Source organism: Vulpes vulpes, chromosome 9 (assembly GCF_048418805.1).
Source record: "Vulpes vulpes isolate BD-2025 chromosome 9, VulVul3, whole genome shotgun sequence".
Taxonomy (NCBI): Eukaryota; Metazoa; Chordata; class Mammalia; order Carnivora; family Canidae; genus Vulpes; species Vulpes vulpes.
In genome coordinates, this window is record NC_132788.1 from 67,937,680 (window position 1) to 67,962,477 (window position 24,798).

Here is a 24,798-nt window from a genome sequence, read left to right on the forward strand (position 1 = left end):
ATATGCCAACTGTACCATGTTATACATTTTTAAAATGTGGAATTTTTTTAAGGTGGAATTTGTTACCTATCAATTATACTTTGATAAACTTTTTTTTTAAAGAAAAAAGAGAAGACAGTGGAAAAGTGTTATTGTAGTTTCATCAGGAAAATTTTCTCTGATGGAGAGGTATTTAAATGGAAATTCAAAGGATATGCCAATTATAGAAAAACAAGGGAAATGACCATTCAAGATAGAGTCACTATGAAGAGTGAAGGCCCTGAGGCAGGAAGAGATTGAAATGTATTAGCAAAGAAGAGATTAGAACTTCTAATGAGTTAAGGAGAAAGTTGCATGAGACAGGGTTAGAGAAGAACGCAGGGACATTTATGTAGGACATTATAGGTTGTGAAAAGCCCTTTAAATTTTATTCCATGTGCAATAGTAAGCCAGTCAAAGTTAAGAAATATGATATGATAGATTTGTATTTATTTAAAAATTACTTTGGTTGGTACATCAAGAATGGAATGGAAATGGAGAAGAGGGAAAGAAGAGTGAAGATAAGGAAAATGTTAGAACTGTTCCATGTCATCTCAATAAGAAATGCTGATAGTTCCTCCTATAATGAAAGCATAAGAAATGAAGAAAAGTAGATTGTGGTGGTTTTAAATTATGTCCACAAATTCTTTGACACTTCTCCTTCTAAAATATGGAGCTTAATTCCCTTCCTTTGAGTGTGTCAAGTCATAGTGACTCACTTTAACAAACACAAAATGATAGAAATGACATTCTATCACACTGGCCTGCAACAAGGCACTGCAGCTTTCTTTAGCTTCTTTTTGGAGTGAGCTTCTCTTGGAGGAAGCCAGGGCCCATGCCAAGAGGATACACAAGTAGCCCTATGGGAGCTCCATGTGATGAGAAATAGAGGCTTCCCACCATCAGCTTAGCATGAACTTGCCGGCCATTTGTGTGATTGGGCCAACTTAAAAGTACATCCTCTAGCCCCAGGCAAACCCCCAGACACTGTACCCAGGTAACATGTGACTGCAACAACTTCTCTTTCCTTATCTTTAATGTATTTCTGACCTTGAGTCAGAAACACCCAGCTAAACTGCTCCCAAATTCTTGACAGCAAAAACACAACACAACCAAATGAAAAACTTACACGAGACAATAAATGTTTACTACTGCTTTATGGGGGAGGGGAAAAAAGTTAAGTATGACCTTAGCATTCTATTAATGACCTATAATCCAGATATTATCTTTGTGGAAGGAAGGGATAGCTTACATAGTCCTGCCTAAGGAGAAACTATACTCAAAACCACACACATTTAAAACATTGGGCTTATTACGATAATAACAGTGGATGGCTAAAAACAAACGAGACTGCACTTTTATCAGGTCAGTGAACAAAAAGGCACTTCTAAGAATGTTAAAGATAAGGAAGGCACTGAAACCAAGAAAACTCGTAAGTCATGTCTGTGACAGCCAACTGGACTCCCTAAGACTTTAAGAATGGTTTCTATGTTAAATCTCACAAAACTAATGCCACAACTACTCAGCTTTCTGTCGAAATAATATGTGCTTAAAGGATCTCAGGTCATAACAACATTCTATGCCAGGCTGTCCCTGATTCCAGGGCTCCACTGAGAGGTTAGTCTGGCTCTTTCATGTCACTCACTATGTGATATTCTACACAGGGACAGACAGGTAAGTAAGAAGATAGGTGATCTTACAAAGCCTGTGAACATCATTAAATTGAATTGTAAAGGTAGTAGTGTTGTTACATGCCTTAGCCCACAAATGACTTCTACAAACTTTTACACAGTATATGAGGTAAAAAATTCCAACATATATTTCAATATATAAAAAATAATGCATGGGATGCCTGGGTGGCTCAGTGGTTGAGAGTCTGCTTTTGGCCCAGGGCGTGATCCTGGAGTCCTGGGATCGAGTCTCATATCAGGCTACCTGCATGCAGCCTGCTTCTCTCTCTGCCTATGTCTCTGCCTCTCTCTCTCTCTGTGTCTCTCATGAATACATACAATTTTTAAAAAATTATGCATGAAGAAAACATGGTCATACAATACATACTATTCATCTGAATCAATAAGGCCAGGATACATCATATACATCATGTTGGGCCATTACAATATCCATTTTGGGGGGGCTGGAAGGTTTCATCCTTCTACATTAGCATTTCCCAAAATAAGGGATGCGTAACACTGGTATGAGAGGTAATTTTTAGATAATATAGAGACAAGGCATTAAATAATATCTACTCATTTAAGAATAAATTCACTCATCTTTCAATTATTTCTCTTTGAATTTTTCTGTTTAAAGAAGAAAGTCTCAGTTGATGCCAGCATATCTTAAAAACCTATCTAGTATTTGACAGTCTAATTCTTGTGGGAAAATACCAGGACTCAGAATTATACAATTATACTGAGGACAATCTGGGCTTTAATACATTTGTTTCCATAATACTTATGTCTATGATTTTTTCATTTTAAACAAGTGATATTGCTGTGATAAAGTTATTTTAAGTAACAAATTGAGTTAATAAAAGTTTAAATAAATAACAACACAATAAGTACACAGATTGAACAAAAATAGACAATCAAATTTTGGGCAGCAGTGGCTTAGAAAGCACATTTATGCTCCACTCATATTTTACTTCTGCAGAATCTTGAGTCCAAAGTGAGATAGACTTACTTAAGGTCATAAAATCATAAAGCGGCAAATATGATTTTAGAATCTTTGAGTTTCTATTACATTAACATAAAAAAAGTAAAGATCAAAATTCAAGAGTAATTCTTTTTGTGTGTGAGGGTTTTTTTGATGTTGTAAGAGTGTCTTTATTTTTTACAATATTATGCAGATATAATTGACATATAACATTGTATTCGCTCAAGGAGCCTAACATAAGGATTTGATACATGTATATGGTTATCATGGTTACCACAGTAAGTGGTAATTACTTATTCATTACCATATAGTGACTATTTTTTCAAAAGTGATTTCAAATTACTGAACAAAATAGGCCTTAATTTATTTACTATTTTTTTACTGAACTGGGGATCAATTTAGATAATAATGATATCATAAATAATTATGAAATGCAATTGAGGGACAATTGCCTCTTCTCTTTCCTTATCTTTAATGTATTGGAATAGAGCAAGTAGATGAAATCATAAAGGAATTGCCAGAAATCTAGAGCCTCCACTTCAAATTTGGCTACATTTCTAGTTAGATACATTAAAACCAAGTTTTTGTACAGATATCAAACCACTGTGGAGAAAAGGACTCCCAAACAGGATGTCCAAGAGTTCTTCTGAAGAGTAAAAAAAAAGAGAGAATATATTTTCACTTGACAATTTTTATATTGCATAGATCACTTGCATGCAACTTATATTTGCCAGTCTTATCAGTAGTTCATAACTTCTCAGTAAAATTCTGTAGAGGATATCACATCAAGTTCTGGCAAAAACTGTTGATCCAGGCAAACACTGCTGCATTTTTGTTATTTACTCTTTTGCTCTGAGAAGTGGATTTATTTTGGCTTTGTTTTATTCTTTGAATTATTATAATTCCCAGGAGGAAAGTGGTATTTTATCCTAGGAACAAGACTGTGAGTGAATTACACTCTCTCTCTTGAAAGAAGCACAGAAGATAGCATATACAAAGAAAATACCATATATGAATTCATTAGCTTAGTTTTAAACAAATAAATGAGAACTTTACTCATTTCAAATCAGAGGGAGGTGAACAGTTGGGAGTTTGAAAGGGTGCTTAAAGACCATTTCATTAGTTTTACATCTGTATTCTAAGCTAAGATATAATTAGAATGAGAAAGCAAAGGAAGATAGGAGGAGAAAAACACATACCCAGAGTGGGTCAGAGAGAGAGATAAAGAATATTACTGTAAGGAGTAGAGGAAAAACAAGGTGACAACTCAAAATAAAAGAAACTGGGGGAAAGATATCTCTTTGGAAAGATAGCAGAGATCATGATACTGTGGCTACATAAAAGAAATAAACAATTTTGAGAAGTAAGATCTGTACAGTTTAATCTGGTCTTATCCATCATAATGTAGCCTGGCAGTAACTGAGGAGGAAGTTGCTCACTTTTGACCTCCCTTACTTAGTACACAGGTACTGGGGGATAGACAGGTGTTTATGCACAGGAGACTATAAAACCAAGGGTGTGGCTCCAGATGGAACCTGGTAAAGACTGAAGCTGATGTTGACCAGGACAGAGTGGGAGGAAAATATCTGATATTAGTGAAGCCATACCTCACGACCTTCCTTAATCTGATTTACTTGTCCCTTCTATAATGCAGAAGTGGTATTAGTCACATTAGGGATGCTCTGAGCCTAATACTATTTATATAATATTCAAAGCATTTAGATGAGAGGCAAGAGGATAGTAATTATTACTGTTATTATGACTATTATAATCATCACCATCATCATCATCATCATTGATGGGGAAACACAGGGCTAGCTGAGGACAAGGCATGAGCCTGGGGCAGCACATTGACAAGTCCTTGAAACAGGCAAAGGGACATTCCTCTACAGACTCAACTGCCTCGATGTTCATGCTTTGCTAAGGGCAAAAGCCAATCTTAGCCAGACCCCCAGGATCCTGTGAGCCTACTTTAACATATAAAAATTCCTTTAGAAATTTCCTTTATCTCTAAACCCCCAAGATACATGTTGACGATCATCCCCCAAGCACATGACTCACTGATATACATCTGAAGGGTCTCAGTGACTCAGGTTTTATTAGACAGTAATAAGTGACCTTTCCCCCAACAATAGCTAGTCCCCTCAAGGTCCTGGAAACCTTGCTTCCAAAATTTCTTACAGAGTACACATCCTCAAACCCCTCCTAACTCCCAGGTATATAATCAGCCACCCCTCACAGGCCTAGGGCAGCCGCTCTTCCTGCCCATGTGTCCTGTCCCCATGCTTTAATAAAACCGCCATTTTGCACCAAAGACATCTCAAGATTTCTTTCCTGGTTGTTGGCTCCAGACCTCACCTATAATTCCAAAACTTCATCAATCATCAGTAATAAAAAAAGCAACTATGACTCCAAGTCATGTTTCATTAGTTAAGAAATGTAAAAAATCAGGCAAAGTAACAATGATTAACAGTTAAAGTATTATAAATATGATGCAGCATTATCTTCCATTTCTAAAATTCTCTGATTCAAATATTAGCAGGTTGACCAACAGGATAAAGATACAGTAAAAAATGCTTATATACATTTGTGTCCATATGGCTATATAAAGAACAAGATACAGATTTATCCTTAAAATATTATAATCACATAAGAGAAATAGTCATCAATTCTGTTTTCTGCCTCCTTCCCTACCTATAAATGAGGCTGTGACCTGTCCCCTTTTTAGTCAACTTTAGAACAAAACTAACCACCATCACTTTTGTCCTCCTTTACTTAGTTTTATTCATGATAGGCCAGAAGGTATGCCTAACTTCAGCATTATCTCTTTCCCTTCCATGCCATTATTTTCTTTCTCCTTCATTCATACTATGTAATTCAGAATCCACCAAAGGTAAAGTAAATGCAAGTGTTTTGCGTGCATTAGGGTTCAGTGGAAAAAAGGAAGAAGGTCATGCCCCTTTATTACTAATAAATGATTGCAACAGACATTATTATCATATCCTGATTATAGGCCAGACACTGTGCTAAATATTTTAAGTCTCCTTTGTCAGAGAACTAAGTAATTTCCTCAAGTAACTTGATAAACACACTTAGAGAAAGATTTTGAACCCAGATTTATCTTAGCTCCAGGACCATGATCTTATCCACTATAAGCTGGTACTGAGCTAGTATCTTATGAAATTTTAATAATATAGTTCATTGAGAACATTGTATTTTTCCTGGAATTCTCACTTAAATCTGTCAGGACATTCGTTTGAAACAAATTGTTTCAGAACACAAGATTATAAAGTCTACATCCATGGACTAGACTTCAAATAACCTGCTATGCCCAACATTTATCAGTACACAAAAGATAGCAGATGTTTAGTAAATTGTTATTACATAGGAAAATAAATTAATAGATAAAACCTGTGTAAATATTTCCAAAATAACCAGAAGTTCTAACTTTAAGAACCTAATCTCCAAACTTATTTGCCACTTATCAAAAGACTATAGGGTATTGTTAGCCAAGTTACCTAAAACCACTCTAGGTGGGAAAACAGTTGAGAAAGCCCATCACAAATTTTTATCCAAAGCATCCTTAATGATAAGATTCCATGTCCATTTACATAAAGTTTAGACATGTTATGAATGTGATAAAAACAAAGCTATCAAGTCCAACTCCAGTCAGGAAAAGTTTTGACAAAAGTCAATCAAACTTTCCTAATATTTGATTCTTGCTCTGACAGCAGTGAGCCATGTAAACTTGGGCAAATGAATTCATCTTTTCACTCTTTGGTTTTCTCATCTGCCCAAAGAGAAAGGAACTGCACAACTTTGGCAATCCATAAATCTCTGAATTGCTAAAGTAATATATTTGCTGCAATGAATTATTAGGTCAAGTACTAGACTCATCTTTAAAGCTCCTTAGAAAAGAGTGATGCTTTCTTCTGTATCTCAAGTTTATCCTGACTTATTTTGACACTTGTTTCCACATCAACAAATGGGATGTGGGAATACCTTTCAGGTATAGATGTCACTTAAGGGGAAGCAACATAGTTAACACCGGGGAGTTTACATTGATATTACTTTTTTTACTTAAGTAGTTCAAGCAACATACACATTGCTGCATTCATAAAACATAAATAATCTGACATCAAACATTTTCATATATTTTGCTAATGAAATGGCCTCCTCCCTTCTTTTTGCCACAGTCATTTGTAGATGTCTCATAAACACACCCTTTGGGATGTATGTATAAAATTTTATTGTAACACAACCACATCCATTTGTATGACTGTATAAATATACTCGTTTTTTTGTATGTATAAAGTTTTGTTGAAACACAGTCATAACAAAAAAAAAAAGAAGAAGAAACACAGCCATGCTTACTTGTATTGTGTGTGGTTTCTTTAGTACTGCAGACTTGAGAAGTTGCAACAGAGAATACAAATTATACAGGTAATTTAAAATTTGCTAGTAGACACATTTTATTATTTTTTTAAAGATTTATTTATTTAGGGCAGCCTGGGTGGCTCAGCGGTTTAGCACCACCTTCAGCCCAGGGTGTGATCCTGGAGACCTGGGATTGAGTCCCACGTCGGGCTCCCTGCATGGAGCCTGCTTCTCCCTCTGCCTGTGTCTCTGCCTCTTTCTCTCTCTCTCTGTCTCTCATGAATAAATAAATAAAATCTTTCAAAAAAAAAAAAAGATTGAAAGAGAGAGAGAGAGAGAGAGAGAGCGCATGAGCAAGCGAGCAGGGGAGGGGCAGGGGGGAGAGAGAATCCCAAGCAGATTCCATGCTGAGTGTGGAGCCCGCAGGGGGCTCAATCTCATGACCCCGAGATCACAATCTAAACTAAAACCAAGAGTTAGACACTTAACCCAACTGAGACAACCAGGAGCCCCCTGAGTATTTTATGAATTTGACTTAAGTTTAAAAATCTAATTTATTTAAATCAAAAAGGAAACAAAATAACAAAATAGTTCACCCGTTTCTCCTCTTTTTATCTTCCCTTTTTATATTAAAAATATTTACAAAGCTTTGGCTTGGGATATAATCCTCAGGTAGGGGGAAGTTTAATCACAAACTCGGTATGGATTTTTAATTTTAGCCACTAGGGGATTGGTAGAGACAGGCAGGAAATGAGATTTTCTGCCTCCTAGTGATGCCAATATGGGACAAAATTGATAATGCTCATCCTGATCATCCTGCTTCCTCAAGATCATTCTCATACACAAATGGTCTTCTTCCCCCTCCATTAATACCCCCACCCTTGTTTTCACAGAGGAATCCAATGTCACACTTCAAGTGTATTAAAGTCAGAGAGTTAACTTATCTCACAAGGAGGTTTACACTTTTATTTCTTCATATTACAGGATCTACATTTTGAGTGTGGGCTAGATAGAGATGAAACCCCCAATGTCCATAAAACACATACTAGGAGATATCTAAACAGCAGAGGAAGACAGACTGGGATTAGAGTTTGGAAACTTGGATTCTGATTATGCTACTAATTACCTGTGGGTCCTTGGCCAAACCAGTTAACTTGTCTAAAACAAGGGAGTGGGGATAGGTCTACAGTCCTATAATCCTGTTAATTATGTATAAAGGAAGTTGTCACTGAATAATGCTGACTTCCTGACAAGATAGGTTCTCTTAGTAAAATGTAATACTTAATAAGATTTTGAAAATGTTTAGTTTTTTTCCTCAGGAGTTTTTAAAAACTTTATTGAGATATAATTCGCATGCAATATAATTCACCATTCTATAATGTACAATTAAGTGGTACTATTGTCTAAATATTTGTTTTCCCCTCAAATTCCTTGTTGAAATCCTAGCCCTGTGATGATGGGTATACAGAAAGAAGTTGGCTATCTGAAGAAGACTTTTTTCCCCAGAACCTGAGTTGGTAACTTGATCTTGGACTTCCAGCCCACAGAAACTGTGAGCAGTAAGTTTCTGTTGTTTATAAACTACCAAGTTAGTGTAGTAGGGCTGCAGTAACCACAAAGTTTATAATATATTAACTATAGTATATAGTATAGTTTAGAGTATATTAATAAGGTTTTGCAGCCATCACTACATAATTCCTGAGTATTTTCATCATCCTAAAAGAAACCATATACCCAAAGAGTAGCCACTGTATGTCTTCTCCTACGACTGACCCCCTTCTGGGAAACTCTAATCTACTTTCTGTCTCTATGGATTTTCATGCTTTGTATATTTCACATAAATGAATTAATATAACTAACACATGGCCTTTTGTGTCTGACTTCTTTCACTTAGAATATTTCAAAAGATTATTCATGTTCTAGTATCAGTACTCCATTCTTTTTTATGGCTGAGTAATACTCCATTGTATGGGTATCACATTTTGTTCATCCTTTCATCAACTAATTAACATTAGGGTTATACCTACTTCTTGATTATTATGAACAATACTGCTATGAACATTTCTGTAAAAATTATTCTATTCTGGTCAATGTGATTTGTAGGTTCTCTGTGAAAATGCTTTTCAAAAAATCCTCTAGTCTTCAATGTTTTTGCTGTTTTTGCTGGATATAAGACTTCAACATTCTTTCTTCTATAAAAGCGCCTTAGAGGGACTGTGATAAAGAAAACCTTTTTAACTTTGACTCCATCCCTTGAGTCAAAGTTAAAAAAAAATTACGTTTTGTAACTCTCCCTTCTATACTTGTCCCATAATCAACTTCCCTTTAGGTTCAGGGCTACCTGTGTGAGTTTCTACTTCTATAAAGACAAGAAAAAGAAGGGAATTATTCTCAGCTATAGTTATATATATATATATATATATATTTTTTTTTTTTTAGCTATAGTTATAAACTAAAGATTAATAGGGTAGTCTCTGTATCTTCTTTAGCACTGCTATTCAACAGAAACATAATGTGAAACACACATATAATTAATGTTTTTCTAGTACCTACATTAAAAGAAAAAATAAACCAGCAAAATGAATATTTTTTTAGCCCAATGTATTCATTTCAACATGCAACTGGTATAAAAGTTACCAGAGGTATTTTATGTGGTTTCTTTGTCCTAGGTTTCCAACATCCCAGGGCAGACAGAAAAAGAAGGTATGTGAAGGTGGAGGTAGAGATTAAAGTGATACAAGACAAGGAATACCAAGGATTGCTGCCACAATCAGAAGCTAGGGAGAGGCAAAAGAGGATTCTCCCTTAGAACCTTCAGAGTGCTCATGGTCTTGTCAACATCTTGATTTCAGACTTCCAGCCTCAAGACCTATGAGAGAGTAAATTTCTGTTGTTTTAAGACACTCAGCAGTAATTTGTTATAGCCACCCTAGGAAACTACTACAGGTTTTGGAAAGTGTTTTGACTAGCCACATTTAGCTATTGTGTACTCATTTCAAGTACACAATAGCTAAATGTGACTACTTCCAGCACAAATTTAAAAGCTTTCTAGGGGTCTTCTGTAGCCTTTTTCCAGACATTGCTATAGAAAAGAGAACCTTGGACATAAATCTCAATTCAGATCTGAAGGGGTGAACATCTCCCCTAGAATTATTTCTTTCCAAAACAAAACAATCTGTTATCCTCCTTAAGGGAAAGGATTCTTGATTACTCTCAGAAGACAAAATGACCTGAAAATTCACAAACTTTCAAAACTTACTTTATTTCTCTAAGCACAGAACTCATACCTAATGATAATATGTACATTATTGTTTACCAAAAGGATCAGTAATGACACTGTATTTCTAGGCTCAAGGGACATTTTTCTTCCATTATCTACTTTCTCAAGATTCTACCACATAGTTCTATTTCCCTTTAAAATGAAAGAAAAACATCTTTTCTGCATTCATTACATCATAAAACAGGTAAAGAGCACAGGCCAATATCACACCCGTTACTGGTTCACAGGCAGTGAAACAAGGCTTAGCAGAAAAAATTAAGTTATTTCAATACTCAGGACACCTCTTCAACATAAAAAGCCCTTACTTTATATTATCAGGTATTCAGTAAGGTGCTCTCAAAGTTAGACTGAGTAAGGAGGCAGCATATACACCAAGGGGAAAAGTAAACCACTAATTATGCATCACAAAACTTAGATTCCAGCTTTGCCATTGATGCCAGAAATATAACCTTGAGCAGGTCACTTACCACTCAGATTCCCATATGTAAAATTGAGATGACAATTCTTACCTTACCTGCATCTCAATAGCATTTACTATGGTTCTTAAGCACTCAAAAGCATCAGAATCTTATAGATGGATTATTAAAATACACACTGAGGGACTTATTTCCACAAATTCTGATTTTGTAGGTTTGGGTGTGAGCCCAGGAATCTGCATTTCTGATGTTACCAGTTGATGCTGATGCTGCTGGTCCGTGGACGACATTTGAGAACCACTGGTTCATAGTATTTTACAAGATAGTGAGGTCCATGAGGACAGGCAGTAGGTGTCATTGGACATCATACCACTGAAGTTAAAAGCTCAGGCTTTTGAGGTGGATAGACCAAGTTCAAACACTGTATTGATACCTTAGGTCATAACCCCTCATCTAGGAAATGGGTTCTTGTCAGGATAAATGGGATAACTGCACTGAAGAATGTGATGCTATATTTGGCACAGATACGCTCAATAAATTTTCACTCATTATTATTGTAGTTGCCTCTAGTCCCTAACAGCCTTGCTAAGCAGGCTGTTGAGCAAATATTTCATAGTTAACAAGTGCTAAACAAATTAAGGGTGTTATTACAGTAGTGTGAGGCAACATCCTCATCAAATTCTGTTTATCATATAGATGAAGTATCTGGTTGACATCACCAATGGGAGTTTAGGGGGAGAGAAGAATAGAAGGATGTGCATCACAGTATGCACTACTACATTCCCTCACAGTTCGTTAGGGGCTGTTATGTGTACCTTTCTTTATCTTAGTTGTTTGTTGTTGTTCGTAGAATGTATTTTAGGAATCTTTCATCATTGTGAACCACAAGATACTTCTCTCTTTAGAAACCTTATCTCTTTGTGACTTGATAAATTCTAGAAGCTCCATCACAGAACCTTCCCGCTCTTTTCCACTGCCAGTTCCCCAGACAGCTGGCTCGAGCTGGCAACTGTCTTCAGTGTCTTCCTTCTAGGAAGCAGACCCTAAATGTGGCTGCTATATGTGTAAATGAATGCCCACTTATTTATTGCTGCTGGTGATAATAATAATAACAGCATTAACTGCAACTAACACTTCGTCCATGTGACTAAGCCATGAGACTAAGCACTTCCTGAGTGATCTACACAAAAGAAGTTTAATCAATTTAGGTATTTACTTTTCATCAGTATTCTTCATTATTATTATATTCCCATTTTAAAGATGAGGTCATATTGCAAAAAGGTGAGGGAAGTGCAACAAAAATGTGCTATGAACTCTGGTATACAATTTTCAACCACTGAAGAAGGGTACACACCAGGGTGCTAAGAAGCAGATCCTGGTGGCATCATCATCATCGTCATCATCACTATAACCACCACCACAACCAGTGCCAAGAGGACAGAGACTATGTGTCACTTAGAACTAAACTACATTCTTAGAGAGCAGTGCAATGCTTAGCACTGGCAGATCCTCAAATGTGTATTAAATGATTCAATGAGCACTAGTTCATACAAAATGGTGCCAGCTAAGTATCAGACATTGTGCTGAGTATGAACATATACATGACTTCAATCCTCATAAACATCCAAATGAAGTAAATACACCTATTCTATTTTATAGATGGAGGAAAAAGCCACCGAAGGCAGGGACATAAAATACCTGGGTCACACAGCTTTTAAGTGGCCAACCTATCTATTTCATTTCACAGCCCTTGCTCTTAACTTCCAGCGCTGCTGGGTCTCCAGGTTGCTCATTTTTGACAATATCTGAGATGTCACAGGCTATTCTTTCACCTACCATTCCCAAGCTCTGGGGTTAATCCCACATTTCAACAGACAATTATTATACAAGTTGATGTGAAATGCATGGTAATGTTTAGATTTTCACCTGATTTTCTCTCTTCTTAATATGTTTCATTTAACAGAATTCAATTTTTTTTATAGATACATGTCCTAGACTTTATCAGTAAGGGAGTTTTACTTATAGTTAAGATAGCCAGGTTGGCTGAGCATATATAATGAAGCTATTAATGATCTTGCTTCAGGAGAGGTCTTAAATTGAATATTTCTAATAACTTTTGGGTTGCATGACTATTACTATATGTCCATGCCTTTGGGGATATGAAACTGTTGCAAGTTTCTCTATTTACGTCAATATCTTCATTACTGATTATTATTTTCCCATCATGAAATGTACTTAAATACTTAAATTGATATTCAAAAGGAATTTTCCACTTGCTGTTTATTACTTTCTAGGCATACTTCTTCCCAGTCTTTTCCTGAATTTTAATCACTGGAGTCACTGGTTTTTAATCTAATTATCAGCTCCCTTCTTGCTAAATCTTTCTACTGCTTTGGCTTCATTTCATGGCCATGGTTAGAAGAGAACACAGAGGAAATAGGAAATAATGCACTGGCAAGCCAGCTTCTTAGAAAGAGAAACATTGAAATAAGAGGTCACTATAGGACTATGCTTTACAGTAAATATATGAAAACTAATATTTATCCAACTTCTCTTTGATCTTACTTGAATACTTACAACTTTTGCAAGAGCAGAATTAGTACTAAGTTTAATATCTGTCTAGAACTGTTAATTATTTGAATGTTGCTCATTCAGTTTGTTCTGGAAAAAAATATGAGAATGTTGAGAACTGAAATACTGTACTGGCTGTACTGTGAGGACAAGCTCTGGAACTAACTTCAGTGTGCTCTCCATCCTGGTAGAGCTATATGGGCATTATGAAGAAGGGAAGACATTTTCAGGATGATCCTGAATTGGTTGGAATGTTCTGATTAAGTGGAAAGATTATGTTCATTGAGTTCTATTAGCAATGCCAATAAACAATGGAAGTTTCTATCTAGTGTGTATTTGTGTTCTCCTACCCAGGAATACACTAAAACCATAGACAAGCCTACTTTAGTCTTAGTGAGAAGAGATCTCCTGAGCCTAAAACCCCTTCTGAAGGCCACCGAACATTCTCTCCAAGTATTCTGACTGTGGGTATTGACCTCTAGCTTGTATTTTATTACTGTCATAGATTCAAGCTGAATCCCTGTGATTAACTATTCCACCTAGGTCTCCTCCTTGTTCCAAATTTTGTGAACACTCACCAATCCTAGAATACATCTGTCTTGAATTATACAGGACCCTCAACTCCACTGCCCACTCCCTGATGCAGCTGTAACAATGGCATGGGTCTTGTGAACAAGTCAACAAAATGCTTGCATTTGGGAAGAATGCAGTTTCTCAAAGAAATAACTGCTGAAGCTGGTATACTACACCACAGAGATGGGAGTACATTTAGCCTCCCCAAAGCCAAGATCAACTGAGAATACACCAAACATGCATTTTTCCCCACCCATTCACAGAGGGTATTCAACTGTTTTCACGCCTCTTGTTGCATATGAACATACAGACCAGCCATTCTACTTTTTCTTTCAAATCCTGACAATATGAAAAGAATCAGTAACACATGGTAAGACAAAGGACCTATGTAAAGCTTCATATTAGTTAAACAAAATTTTAAGTTTAGCTCTAACATTCATATATATATATATATATATATATATGGGAAGCATATAAATACATATACTTCTCAAGCCATGTGTATAGCTAAAACCAAAACTTTCTGAGTTGAAAAGGACTTTAGGAACCATGTGTTTAACAGCTTCATTGTACAGAGGCATTAAGTGAATCCCAGAGAGGCAAATACAACTTGCCCAGTATCTGGCTAAGAATGCAACTAGTAAACAGTAAAAACAAAGAGTTGGTTAGAAGTGAAATTACTGGTTGCAGGACCTAGAGAATACTTAAAGATGTATCGATACAAATGCATGTGAAACATGTATTCATATAAGAATTTGTATACATTTATATATAGATATAGATATAGATATAGATATACATCATAGTCAACACTTCATTAATCTCTGTCAAAACTGTTTCCTGTTTGGTTTTTTCCTATTACTAACATGACTAATACCGGGCTGCTGCTCTGCTATTAATTGCTGTGTGCATAATTTTGGTTTGGATTCCCCCCAAAGCAGAGAGTGAGGGAAGGATTTGGAAACAGCTGGTTTATTTGGGAGATGATCCTAGAAGCAGGAGTGAAGCAGGGAAAGGTAGAAGGAACTACTGTGGGCAAATGAGATTCAGTTTTTTTCTGGGGAATCTCAAAGGAACTGTGTAGAATGTCCCTAATAACTGTCCTTCCAAATGACAGGAGGCTGTGGTATTTACTGTTCCTCATACAGCAATGGTTGAGGAATGTAGCAGAGGAGAGTCAGCTTCTCATAGTTCCCCTTGCTTGTAACTTTAGACAATGAATGGAGGCAGAAAAATACACAGGGCGCACAGTGTACTCAGCAGTAGGTGAAGTAAGAAGTAGGCAAAGTGGTGTCACACCAAGAACTTCTCATATAGGGTTTAAGACACATAAATCAATTCCTTTTTTTTACATAAATCAATTCTTATACTTTATACATTTAAAGCATATATATAATATGCATATATACACATATACATTATATGCATATATACATATATACATATGCATACCCATATATATTTTGCATATATATATATGTGCAAAATAAAAATTTGTATGAATTAGCTTCGGAGGTGGCTAGTTCCCCCGCTTAACATAAAGGCGACTACAGTCTGCCTTGGGTCATAGTCCACATTAAAATTGGAGACCTGCTCTTTTGCATGCATCTGGTTCTCTCTCTCTCTTTCCCTCTCTGTCTCTCGTCTGGCCAGTATGCAGCATTCATTCATTTGAAATATATTTATTGAATGGCACTGTTCTTATTGAATGACACTGTTCACTAGGCATTTTGAAGATGCTGAGGATATAGCAGTTATCTAAAAAACCAGAAATATCTGCCCTTGTAAAGCTTCAATCTTGTGGGGAAAGATATTTTAGGTATAAAGACAAATAAAACATACAGTTATTCATATATTGATAAGAAACATAGAGAAAAATAAAATAATAAGAGGGGTATAGAATGTTGGTGAAAAGAAAGTATTGTGATTTTCACTTCTATTAATTTGTTTATGGTTGTCAAGAAAAGCCTCACCAAGTAAGTGGCATTTAAGTACCAATACAAATAAGGTTAGAGGGCAAGTAACAGGGACATTTAGAGCAAGAAAATTTTTGGCAAGAGGAAGACGTAGTAAAGAGACCCTCAACATCTAGTGATTTTGGCAATTGTGTGTAATAGCAAAGAAACACCGGGCAGCCCTGGTGGCTCAGTAGTTTAGTGCTGCCTTTGGCCCAAGGTGTGGTCCTGGAGACCCCAGACTGAGTCCAATGTCGGGCTCCCTGCATGGAGCCTGCTTCTCCCTCTGCCTGTGTCTCTGCCTCTCTCTGTGTGTCTCTCATGAATAAATAAACAAAATCTTTTAAAAAAAATAGCAAAGAAACACCAAATGTTTGAAAAAAAACTTTGCTAACTGGTAGACCAGGAACTGCATCTCTAGCCTGAAGCCTATTTTGGTTTGTTTTATGTAGTCTTTTTATTTTCATTTTTAAAACTCATCTGAATTGGTTGACAATGTTAAAAAAATTAGGAAGTTTATGCATAAAAATACTGAAGAACTGGAAGACCTAGTACAAAGGACAGAGCTGGGCACTGATTGGTAATTTAGTGTGATGTGTTTTTTCCAGTTTTCCACAATTACCAGCATCCTACATTGTATATGAGTCACTATTCCTTGAAGAATGTTTCAATCATTTGTTAGCTTCTTTGTTCATGCAGGTAACACAGTTTTGTGATTCTTGGTTTAAATTCACTAAGAGGCAGGATAATAAAATGAATTTTGGAGAGACTGGATTTTCAGACTACTGGTATCAGTAGTCTTTTTTTTTTTTTTTCTTTTTTAACTTATTGTCCGAGACCAAGTTTAGTATTTGGCAAAAGAGAAGAACATTTCCATTGTGCAATGAATTACTAATCAATACCCTTAAATAATTAGCATACCCTTTCTAGGTACATCTCTTGCAGAAGCAATCTGCTTATACATTTGGATCTTCTATCTTATTTAGGAGCATGCCTATTTGAGATCCACTAATTAGGGTAACCATAATAGACACAAAGTATTTTTCTTGCCAAAAACTTACCATGAAATCAACAACTCAGAAAGTAGTAGAAAAGGAAAAAAAAATGAGAAAACTAAAGCAGTTAAAGAAATCTATTCAAAATTCAGAGTGCTGAGTGCTATATAAATTAATGAAATCAAGACAAATAGCAAGAAAACAGAAACATTAATTAAAGCTTGACTTTACCTACACTGAAGGAGGCATATGGTAAGGGAATATTAATGCCATGTGAAATAGTTCACAAAAAAGCTCACAAAAACAATCAATATACTGATTCCCTAAAAAAAGTTAAGAGAATAAAAAAGACACAAGTACTCATCTTCAGTGAGAATTCCAAGTTTGGGGCAGCCTGGTTGGCTCAGCGGTTTAGCGCCGCCTTCAGCCCAGGGCCTGATGCTGGAGACCCAGGATCGAGTCCCATATTGGGCTCCCTGCCTGGAGCCTGCTTCTCCCTCGGTCTGTGTCTTTGCCGCGTGTGCTCTCTGTGTGTGTGTGTGTGTGTGTGTGTGTGTGTGTGTGTCTCTGTTTGTGTGTGTCTCATGAATAAATAATAAAATCTTAAAAAAAAAGAATTCCAAGTTTTTCAAAACACAACTGAGAAGATTAATGTCTTCCTTGATTTTCAACTCTTTAATTTCTTGACATCTACTCAGCATAGTGGGTTAAATAAATAAGCACACTGCTGTAGTCAAATACTGAGGGATCAATTCACTGCTTTAAGCTTTAAAGAATATGTTCATCCAAGAGCAACGAGAGCCAGGCTGACTCCTTTGAGGCCTTTTTAGGAGGGTCAAGGTACATGAAAAGACTGGAGAAAAGCAACTGAGGCACAAAGCCTGATGTACATTGCTGGGGATGGTGTGACAGATAACAAGATTTAAGTTCTGACCAGATGAGGCAGAGAAGTAATAAAGCTAAAACTGGTGTCTAAGATGCCAAATGTCCATAATCAGGGAATGATGAGGATGTCTGTGAAGGCAAGAAATTCAGGATTTAAAGGTAGGGCATTATAATGCTTATGAGTGAATAAGGCTTACAGTTAGAAAAACATAGTAAGAATGAAAACCAAAATTATAAGAATAAATTTGTAAGCATGAAGTGGACAAATGAATGATACAGCTAAAAGACTATATTATAATGATCAAAACTATGGATTCTGGAGTTAGACTGAGTTTGAAACTTAACAATTTCACCACTTACTGGCTTGGTGACCTTAGGTAAGTTTCTTAACTTCTTGACGCTTCAGTAATAGTAATAATAATACTGATGTGAGTAAAGACAGTTAATACTGACTTCTTAATGGTCATGATGGAATTAAATGAACTAAAGTACAAGAGCATAGCATACTGCCTGGCATGGATTAAGTGACCTATACATGTTAGTATTACCATTGTTACCTTTAATGGTATAACAATTAGGGACTCCTGGGTGGCTCAGCAGTTGACCATCTGCCTTTGGCTCAGGGCATAGTCCCAGACCCTCAGGATCCAATCCCACATCGAACTCCCTGCATGGAGCCTGCTTCTCTCCCTCTGCCTATGTCTCTGCCTCTCTCTCTCTCTCTGTTTCTCATGAATAAATAAATAAATCTTTTTAAAAAGCAATTAGAAATAATATGTTCTATCAAGCTTTCAATGTGTATAGCTATAGAACTCAGCTAACAGAACTTTAAGGGAGCAGTAATTATGTCTGTTTTGCTCAGGATTATATTCCTAGATACTAGCACAAAGCTGGCTCTTTGCAAGGTACTCAGTAACATTATTTGAATAAAGTCAGAGATCAAAGTAATGATGACCCAAAAATCATTTTTGTTTTACTTTATAAGAATTAAAATATATTATAGGTGTCCCTCTTGGACTTGATACTCTGAATAACAAAACAGGTTACAACTAATTTCAAAAAAAGCATGGATATATATTCACCATCCTAACCTGAAAACCAACTCAGTACATGTTGGACATAGGTTGCATCAATGTTTGAATTATGTATGTTGGCCTGTAGGCTCACATCTTCCAGAAAATTAAGAAAGTAATAAATAGAAAGTCTGAACTTTTCAAGGCCCTTGTGTACTAGCTGACCATAGGTATATAGTAAAAATCTCCTGTCTCTTTACTTCCTGGCTCCTGCTAACTATATGTGTATTGAAGTGAAAAAAACAAAAACAAGAGAGAGAGAGAGAATCAAAAGATGGAGCAATATTAACAAAGACATTGAAAGAGCTACCCAAACAAACTTCCATCCACTGACGACATCAAAGTAGGCAATACTCTAAGACTGTATTATCGGTTTTATTGCCCAATATCTCTGTGCAATTGAGAGTGGGATGAGCAAAAATAACAACTTTCAAACTAAATAATAGCTCAAAGGACTCTAAAAGGACCAGATACACAGGTGAAACATCAATGTCTAGCTTTGGATACACCACCATGAAAAGAGTCACTAAAAGATCATCAGGAAAGTATATTCAACAGTGTCAGTAAATGCTAGTCATAGTAGCGTGCACTCTTACAATTTTATCATTGCCATCTAAAGTGAAGGCCCACTTTTGAATTAGTGTGAAATACAGTGGCATTTTTAAATCAAAAAGTTTTTAAATGACACTCTACCTGCAAGGCACAACATGAATGATTGCAGTACCAGCAGTTCCCATGGCAACCTCATTTTCAGTTTCCGAGGTCAAAGGAGTTTCAAGTCCAATAACAAGTGAATAGAATCGCTGCTTCTTTTAAGTTTTGTTCAACCTTTAATCTGTGGGAAAGAAGAGACATTACAATGAGATTTGCAGATACTTCTCCTTGTGGTCTCTGCAAATTTGTTTTTACTTGAATACAAATAAAATTCACTTGTGGAAGAGTACTATTAAGGAAGACAAAAGTATGGTAAATTATGAATATGAAGCAAATAAGCAGACTTTCCTTCCAAATAACACTTGGGCAGGGATTGCAGGTGGTGTGTCCCTGTGGCTACTGAATGAAAGCAGGAACAGCTCTGATAAGATATAAACGAACCCAAAGGCAGGGGAACGGACTTTTTTTTTTTTTAACAAGGTCCTCCCCAGTCCCTTAGTCTCCAGTCTCTGTTCTTATTTATCTTCCAATTAATAATACACTAAAAATGTCAACATAGAAAAGCTGCCACTGAACAAAATAGGGTTAACATTACTGGATCATAAGGAAAAACTCCCAAGGTTTAGAATGGAGTTACATGTGGGAAAATTGTAACTACTCTAACAATTTAAACATTTTTTCCCCCCTTATGCTCTAAGTTTCATCTCTCAAATGCAATAAAATGTGTAGCTCCAGTGCCTACTGAGGGAAATCGTACTGTGTATGAGTAGCTGACTACTAGGCTCTTTTGGACAAATCTAGAACATGATTAAAAACACTAATTCTTCCATTATCCAGAAATCTTAAAATAGGGGAACTCTTGGTTAAAAAAAAAGGCTCCTTCTTCTGTATTCCAAAGGCTACAAAGCAAGTAAATGAAGCAGGCCAGAAAACGGGGCACTCTGTGGAACACAGTCATGTCCTGTCTGAAGGGGGTGGGTGCTCCTTAGCTCAAGCTGATGGTTAACATACAGAGCGCAGGCCCAGGGTTGTAACATCACCTACAACTTTTCAAAGAAAATTTGTAAATGTTACTGATTTTGAATATCTCCCAAGTTTTAAATATTTGAAGTCAGTTCAAAATATTTTCTTAAACCATATATGAACCAAAGTCAAATTGTTGTCAGATGCCAAAGGTCTGTAACATGACAGTGTGGGACCCAGGAAATTTAACAAAAATCCTCTACCCCTGGACAAGCAGAGCAGGACTAACTCCATTTTGTGCTACACCCGCCACCTCCTGTCTGACCCCCACATGACCTGCTTATTGCTTAAGGCACTGCTCCACCCTAGTCAAGCCACTGGGCACACCCTAATTGGAAATCGCTCGTAACTATGTAACCCTGCCTTGTGCCTGCCAAAACTGCACCAATTCTGACCAAAGTAATAGGCCAGCTCAAATGGATACTATAGGGTAAGATGTAATTCAACTGGCCACCTGTGTGTGGACCGACATGACTGTGCAACTATCTGCGTATCCCATTGGCCACTGGCCCCTATAAAGCTGCTACGCCTCTTAATCTCGGGGTCCAAGTCCCTACTCCGCTGTGTCGGGTATACTTGAAGCCAAGCTCGAGCTTGTAAATAAACCCTTGTGTGTTTGCATCGGTGTCAGCTGCTTGGTGGTTTCTTGGATTCGTAATCTTGGGCAAAACAACAGTATAACAGAACTCTCACTTCACTTGCTCTCATCTGCCCATCTCTCTCTCCCTCCATAATGCCAGCCAGTCATGTATTTATGCATATATATATATATATATATATACACACATATATATATTATATGCATATATTTTGCTTTCTAGATATTAGGCGAGGCACTAGACTTACCAAAATGCAGACAATAGGTCTAGCTCAAGGATCTCCTACTCCAGAGGGGACAGTTATACACATTTCATAAAACAATAATACGATATGCCATTGTGAAGGAAGGAAGAGACTTTCAGGCCTGGGAGACCATCATAAAGGAGAAGAGCTTCCATTGGGGTTTAAAAGATGAGCAGGAGGCTCCGTACTTACCACATAGTCAAATTTAGGAGAAAGCTAGGAAAGTGGAAGACTCAAATTCTCTATATAACTCTGGCTATAACCAGTAGCATGGTCTTGGGTATGCAGCCAATCCTCCTTCCTTCTCAGGATTGTGTCAAGGATACCCTCTTGTTAAGTAAATGAAAACTCTTTGAAAAATAGTGCCATACAAATGCTAGGTAGTATTATTATTACTGTAGCTTCAATATTTTTATTCTGATAATAACCATGGGGCTTCTCATCTCACTCCCACTTATAAGGCAAACACTGTGACTGAACACAGGTTCACTGAAAACATGGAACAACACAAGCTCATTAATCAAGGGCTCTTAGTATTAATTTATACTGCGTGGTCACTGAGAAGCCTTTATGTTTACCAGAAAGCTAATAGAAAGTGAAGAACCATCATTAGAGAACTTGTCTTTCTCTCGTGCCCTTAAATAGCTCAGTTTCTGATAAAGCTAGGCTAATATGTTGTGAAGACAAAAGGGACTCTTAACTTCTGATCTGCTGATGTGGCTGAAAGTAGGCAGCATCTCTAATTGGATATGTTCAGATACTCTTCTGACATGCATGGTGATTAGACCATTTTAGATAAACAGGATATGCTGATCAATGAAAACTATTAATGTCTTAAGCAAATGATCAGGGTATTAATAATTAATTTTGCGAGGGAAATGTCATCTCAGACCTGGGGATTGATGTACAATGTTAAGCAGTTTCTTAAAGCAATTAAAATTAGCTTAGAAAATGTATCCAATTTCATGATAAAGATTTAATTCATGATATGATGCTATTTACAGTGTGTGTTAAGAGCTGTAGATTTTTAAGGACGAAGGAATTCAAGAACGCTACTGGCATTTATTTACATTCAGGTAAGGTAATGTTCACCTTTACTAATTAGAAATAATGGGGTCATTGACAGTAATTTGTCTAGTGGACAGGAGTAGCCAGAGAACCAGGTTTTCTATACAGAGCTGAAGATTCATGAATCTCATGTGGGACTGTGGTGCAGGATACAAAGTTTCATAATTTCAGTTTTTCTACTAAAGCCAGAAAGAAAGCTACAAGATGAGCCAAGAGTTATGGTGGTAATAGATCTTCTCTGCAGCTCAGAGCTCTCCCTGGTTTATCCTAAGGTGGCTATAGCAAAAGGTAGTATACTCACCACTAGCTTTGAGACCTTGCCCAAGAATTAGACTCGTAAATCCTAGAGAGGAGGCTACACAATGAAAGAGGACTTGTTTGCTTTATATGACTGAGCCAGAAGGAGATTAACTGAGAACTTGCAGGATATTTTTATACAATGCTAAAGAGAGCAAAACTCCTCTAGCCTCCAACCCTTGAAACAATTCTGATATTCTGATATTAATAGTAATACCAAAGATCTTCCTATGAACTACTTAACAAAAAGCAGGATTCAGTTCTCCCTTAAGAGTCCTGGTTTCTAAGAACTTACATGTAGGATCCGATCATATAATTATTTGATTTAGCACTCTGCTAAATTAAAATGCTGCTGGTATCCAAGTAGCTCTAATTCAGCTTAACAAGTAAGTAGATTTGCTTACTAGGCAACAAGAACAGTCGAAGATGTTGAGTGTGCGGAGGTATTAAGGCTAAGGTCCTGTCCTCAAGATGCTCACTATTGGCTTGACAAGAGAGGGGACTAAACCAGTCATATTTCAGTTCAATACATGTAAAAAAGTCTGTAAAGTACAAGGTGTTAAGGATGCAAAGAAATAACTGAATTGGGAGTGGGGTGGTGGGGCAGAGGCTTCAAGAAAGCTCTCCAATGGCCCTAAACAATTGAATTGGATTTAAAAGATAAAGGAGAGAGAGAAGGAAATTCTAAGCCAAGGGGATAAGGAAAATACAGACACAAAGCTGAGAACTTGAGTGTTGAAGTTACTGCAACACAAGATAAGCAGCAATGTCTGAAGAGTCAGACTTGTGCTTTAATCCTGGACCTCCCATTCCCTAGCTACATAGCTCATATGTAAAGTAATGGCAATAATACCTGTCTCCCAGGCTTAGTGTAATAATTACTGAGAATTTATGGAAGGCAATAAGGATGGGTCCTTGACACTTAGTTACTATCCTTTAAAAAATAGTAGAGCATAACCTAAGTTAGGGGCTGATATCCAAGCTACCTTAAATGTATATTAAAGAATTTGGACTTGAATCTGAAGGCTAAGTTGATAAGAGGAATGAAACAAGGATAGGACCTAAAAAAAAAAAAAAAAAAAAAAAAAAGACTTATGTGTATGGGAATCTACTTTAAATGCAATCCCCAGAAGTACATAATATCTTTTTTCCTTCTTTTTCTCCTCTGGTCTACAAATTAACTACATCTCTAATTACTAAGTATACTTCCAATATATAGCAAAATTTTCAAGGCCTCATGGCAGTAAGACAGATTGGAAAAAAGATCGGATTTGGAATCAAGCACACTGACTTCTTTCTTCCTGGTTTTGCCTAAGTTATTGGACTTGGGAAAGCCATTCAACTTTGTAAATATATTTGTCTATAGATTGGGGATCATGGCACGAGCCCTATCCTCACAAGTGTGCTGTAAAGGTCAGTTGACATATGTTTTGAAAGTTATTGCTGTTTAGATGGAGATTAAAATCCTCTCCCCAAATGGAGTTTAAACTTTGTGACGATAGGTAATCCTTGCTTTATTCGTTGATATGTAAGAGGCACATGGACAGTGCATGGCACAGACTGGACAGTTAACAGTTGGTATGTAAATGAAAAAACAAATGTTAACTAATATCTTTTGTGGACATACCATGTGCTTTTATATTCCCTTCTATTCCATCTTCATAAGGACCCTGCAGGTCAGGCATCACTATTGTCTATAAAATCATAGCCTTGGCAATTAGATTTTGAGAGCCTGTGGGAGTTGTCCAAGGTCAAATGTCTAGAAATCAATAGAGCCAGTACTCAAATCTATGTCTTTATACTAAAGTCCCATGCTCTTTTCTACCACAATGACAGAAATGTAAATAAAGCTATGTGTCTTTTAAAGCATGACATAAAGTTCTGATGGTGATTCTTTGATCTGCTTTTCACATGTTGGCCCTCTGCAGAAATGAATCCAGATGCCAGCGAGTAATAGTGTAGAATCTGCGTCATATTTATAATACAAAGATTCTGAGATGAGATCAAGTCAGAAGGCTAACACATTTGTGTTAATTCACAAATCTTGTGACAGCACAAATTTGAGTAAGTTCCTTTCCCTCCAAGTTTAAGAGCAACGTGAACATTTGTCTTCTTACT

At 36.7% G+C, this 24,798-nt stretch overlaps 1 protein-coding gene across 17 annotated transcripts in view; it reads right to left on the bottom strand.

Annotated features, from left to right (window-relative positions):
- The window catches only part of CNTN4 (contactin 4), a 909,482-nt gene that overhangs the window by 438,168 nt on the left and 446,516 nt on the right, over positions 1–24,798 (bottom strand). For all 17 annotated transcript variants that reach the window (XR_011994334.1, XM_025984656.2, XM_072720378.1 and 14 more), the window contains one exon: positions 19,489–19,630. Coding sequence is in view for 16 of the 17 variants with exons in the window: in XM_025984656.2 (XP_025840441.1) it covers positions 19,489–19,543 (55 nt within the window). In the remaining variant the exon portion in view is untranslated. The remainder of the gene's footprint in view (positions 1–19,488; positions 19,631–24,798) is intronic.